Source organism: Triticum aestivum, chromosome 2A (assembly GCF_018294505.1).
Source record: "Triticum aestivum cultivar Chinese Spring chromosome 2A, IWGSC CS RefSeq v2.1, whole genome shotgun sequence".
In the NCBI taxonomy this organism is placed as follows: Eukaryota; Viridiplantae; Streptophyta; class Magnoliopsida; order Poales; family Poaceae; genus Triticum; species Triticum aestivum.
The window spans coordinates 117,405,141-117,409,454 of record NC_057797.1 but is presented as its reverse complement, the minus strand read 5'-3'; the positions used below and the strand labels follow the sequence as shown (position 1 = coordinate 117,409,454).

The window sequence follows — 4,314 nt, the reverse complement described above, 5'->3', positions numbered from 1 at the left end:
TACGAACTGTTGGCAAATCCGTCTGTGCATACCCATATGCATGCACTGTGCACTTCGCAACAGAGACTCGATCGCATGCCATATTGTTTTTAAGTTCTCCCTTGATTGCATGCCGTATTTTCTTTTCCCACCAACAGCAGTGACAACTAGCATAGCAATATCTTAACTAGCTACTCCCTCCGTCCTATAATATAAGAGCGTTTTTAACATTAGTGTAGTGTAAGAAACGCTTTTATATTATGGGACAGAGGGAGTACTTGTCAAAAGAGATCACATCATCACAAGCTAACGAGGAAGGAAGGAAGGAAGCAAGCGAGAACAATTTTACAGTGCGGGGTGAGAAAAGGGAGGGCTACTTTGTCACTCCCATTTCTGTCATACTCCCTCCGTTCCGAATTACTTGTCGCAGGTATGGATGTATCTAGATGTATTTTAGTTCTAGATACATCCATTTCTGCGACGAGTAATTTGGAACGAAGGGAATAGCTAATAACGGAAGGCTAATTACAAGACCTCGCGAGAAGGATACAGTAATAGAAACCTTCAAAGCCAAGGCCTAGCAGGGCAGGGGTCACTGCTCGATCTGGATCTTATACATGGATCCCAACACGCATGCATGCATTGTTCTACTAAAATCAAACGCCAAAGACACCATCAAGTCCAGGAAGGAACAAGCTAGACTTGATGCACTAGCTATATAGGTTGCTCGATCTCCATGTTGAGTTAGAGCTAGAGGGCTGTTGATCGATGAATTACCCCTTCTTTGTCGCGTTGCTCTTCACCAGCTTGCGCAGGAACTCCTTTACCTGCATAACATGACCAAGCCAGGTTACACATATGAAAACAAATTTCATGTCAAACTCAAAACCCATGTTTATTAGAAGAAAAGTGACACGCCTAATATTTCATACACCTACTGCTAGCTATCCCTACTACTGCAACAGTGACCACAATATATGGTAGTTGCTTTAGGTAGGTAGGTAGCTAGCCGTGCTAACTTTAGAAGCATAAAATGACTGCACAAAAATAGGCATGCAGCTATTATACATTCCATATAAATGCATATATACATACATATAGTGGAGTATTATTGTGTACCTCAGCAGGCTCACGCAGAGAGTAGGATGCGCTTGTGTCCTTCGGAAACTTGGTCACAAGGATCCCGATGCCTTGTCCCATGTTGCGCAGCACCTATTTTGATTTTTTTATTTATTGCAAAAAAGGGCTCAGTTCATCGGACTGGATCGATAGAGCGCATCAGCGCAAAAGAGTACAGGTGCAGCGCGTACTATACCTTGAATGCATCCTCATCTGTGCGGTCATCCCCGATGTATATCGGGAAAACGTCGCTGCGCCCCGCATAGCCTGCAAAGGAAAAACCATCCAAAAATCTATTGTGAATATTTATGAAGCAAGTACCTAACAAGACATGTATGAAGCAGCATCAACATTTATGCATTTGTACTATGTGCTGTGTTTTTCTTTTCCAAAACAAAACAACGGGCTGCCCCGTCGATTTTCATTGTGATGTGCCGTGCAAGAACTCACCGAGAGACTTGAGCAAGAACTTGAGAGCGTGTCCCTTGTTCCACTCGATGGAGGGCCGGATCTCGAGGACCTTTCTCCCCTTGGTGAGGCAGAGTTTCGGGTAGTCGTCCAGCACTGCCTTCACCTCCCTGCCCAGAGCATCCCATTCCGCCTCCTCGACGCAGCGGAAGTGCACCGAGAGGCAAAACTTGTTGTTCTCCACCATGGCCCCCGGGATGGACTCCATCTTCGCCGTCAGCTTCTCATACACCTGCAAATTAATCGATCCGGACCACACTTGTCAGCAAATCGTTTACATTCTAGTAGCAGTAGTGGACTTGATGGCGAGAAGAAAAGTACACCAAGATTAGTACTCGTTGATTAGGAATATTATTTCTCAGGTACGTAGTTTAATTAATCTCTCACTGGTGAAAGACAGGGTCAGGTCGTGCATGCCTACCTCCTGAATGACAGGCAAGAACTCGGTCGCCGGCTGGCACAGAACCTCGTCAGCCTGCATAGACAAAACGAACAACCACTCAATCACGCAGCTCGCAAGCGACTTAATTACAGCAAACAAAAAATTAGGGCCAATGAAAAGTCTCTTTCACGAGGACTGTAGAGAGAGAGAGAGAGAGAGAGAGAGAGAGAGAGAGAGAGAGAGAATAAGTGAGGAAGAAAATTCGGAGGAAGGTAGATGTCGACTAACTTAACTAACCTTTGCCTTGTGGTTAGACACTTTGGTGGGGCCCTTGATGTCCATGCCGTGGCTCCCGGCGTAGTACAGCTCCTCCAGTTTCACAAAGTTGAACACCTGCGTACATATTGCACCATAAATACAAATACAGTGCTCTTTTGTTTCTTTTGTACGTAGATGAAGAGGTAACCGGGCAAAGGGGAAGGGGGAAGGAGAGAAGTACTACTGCGAGGAAACGCTCATGAAAACGATCGCTGTGCCTCTTTCTGTGGGCGGAAGTACTAGTAGTGCGAGAAAACGCTCATAAAAACGCTCGCTGTGCCTCTTTGCATGTACTGTTGTGTGTATAGCGTCTAGGTTCACGGCCGCAACCAAATGCGGCATGCATGCCATGTCATGTGGACGGTGAAAATCACGGCCAAATAATTACAAAAGGGAACCTGGAAGATTCCGTTTACGGTGCACGCTGCTGGAGCCGTGGTGTGAGGTGCAAGACTAGGCTTCTTTTACAGCACCAAGAAAGCAACAACAACAAAAATGCAACGGCTGCAGCAGCAGCAGCAAGGAACCAAGAAAGTAGCACTAGAGGATATGTTGGCGCTGGAATGTACCTTGTCTCTGCATCTCCCACTCACGATGGCCGTCGGGAAATGCTGCGCGACGCCCCTCACCGCATCCCTCATCTGCGTCAATCAAAGAGAAAATTAAGAACAGGGCAGTGCAAAGGGAACCTCTGTGAACAGAGCATGCTCTGCTTCGATCGCGTCGCAAGAAGGCGTCACAAGACATGGGACGAGGGAGGAAGGAGACTGACCTCCTCGGTCATGACGGCGCGGTCGGGGTCCTGGACGATCGGCGAAAGGGTGCCGTCGTAGTCGAGGAACATGACGATCTGCTTCCCCTCGGTCGCCGCGAGCACGCCCTCGAACCACTCCAATGCTGACGGGTGCTTCTCCTGCGATTCAGGCAAAGATTCCTCAATCATCGGCTGAGAGAGGGAGGGAGGGTGGGAACGAAAGGAAAGCAGCTGCCATGTGAAAGAAACTTACGATCCACTCCTCGTGGTCGGCGCCGGCGGGGGGCATGGCGTGGCGGGGCGAGGAGGCCTTCATCGAGTCCAGCAGAGACCCGGCCATCAGCACCCCCGAGGTGGCGAGATCCATGCGGCCCAGGGCGGCCTTCCTGCAGTCGCGGGCCCTCCGCGGCGGGAACGACGCGAAATGGCGACCCGGCTGCACCGGCGCCGCCACGGCGGTGACCGCGTCCTCGGCAGCAAAGGCGGCGTGGTTCGTCATGACGAGAGCGCGGGCCGACACAGGGAGAGAGACCGAAGAAGCGGTGGGAGAAAGCAAGAAGGTGCCTGGGCTTCAACGGGAGCAACGGACGAAGAGAAGAGAAGATGTGATGGCGCTGGTTCGGGGGGAGTGGAGGAGGGAGAGGGTTTGATGGTTGGGGCGGTGGAATCCGGGTCTATATATAGGGCGTAAGGGCTGGCCCACCTCTCCGAATTTCTGATGCCGAAGTGCAACATTTTGATGCTTGGCAAATACCTCGGGCAAAGAAGAATATATGGCCTTTCCACGTAATTTCAAGTATTTTGCGCTTCATGTTAATTGTGTTTCACATGAATTATGTATAGTCCAAGAGTTATAGTGAGGTGATATGTTTATCTTGAAATACAAAAATCGCATGACCAAACGTTTCTTCTACTACTTGTTTTTGCTGATAACTAGTAAATTCGTACATGCAATGCACGTTGATATTAGGCATTATATTGATGATATGCATATGTTAGGTATGAAATTATTTGTTTACTTATGTGATTAGCGATCGAATCGATATTTGATATGATATTAACTGCATGCTAAATGTGTTGAGCACTCACCATTGAAGCAGGTTGAGTCGTTAGATTACATGGTTTAATGGCTGAGATTTGTTAGATTACATGGTTTTATATTGGTATAGATGTCATGTCACTTACATGCCAAATATGGCGATGTCGCCTGGCGGTTGACGGAGGCTTGGGTAACTTACTATGCACATTATACCTCAAAAAAAAACTTAATATGCACATTATACCTTTAACGTAC

General features: G+C 47.9%; 1 protein-coding gene across 1 annotated transcript; it reads right to left on the bottom strand.

Annotated features, from left to right (window-relative positions):
* Positions 1 to 286: 286 nt before the first annotated feature.
* Positions 287 to 3,660, bottom strand: LOC123187886 (trehalose 6-phosphate phosphatase RA3). The gene is made up of 9 exons (XM_044599867.1): positions 3,274 to 3,660; positions 3,039 to 3,179; positions 2,836 to 2,907; positions 2,246 to 2,341; positions 1,988 to 2,041; positions 1,549 to 1,798; positions 1,295 to 1,365; positions 1,099 to 1,191; positions 287 to 806 (listed from the first exon to the last, which is right to left on the bottom strand). Exons 1-9 carry the CDS (start codon positions 3,517 to 3,519, stop codon positions 753 to 755), a joined length of 1,077 nt encoding a protein of 358 aa, XP_044455802.1. The 5' UTR covers positions 3,520 to 3,660; the 3' UTR covers positions 287 to 752.
* Positions 3,661 to 4,314: the final 654 nt, after the last annotated feature.

Excerpts from the sequence above, each read along its gene's own strand:
- LOC123187886 (XM_044599867.1), bottom strand. The coding sequence starts at position 3,519 with ATGACGAACCACGCCGCCTTTGCTGCCGAGGACGCGGTCACCGCCGTG. Across the intron at positions 2,342-2,835 it reads GTGGGAGATGCAGAGACAAG|GTGTTCAACTTTGTGAAACT; the intron begins GTACATTCCAGC and ends ATATGTACGCAG. Across the intron at positions 1,799-1,987 it reads TCTTGCCTGTCATTCAGGAG|GTGTATGAGAAGCTGACGGC; the intron begins GTAGGCATGCAC and ends ATTAATTTGCAG.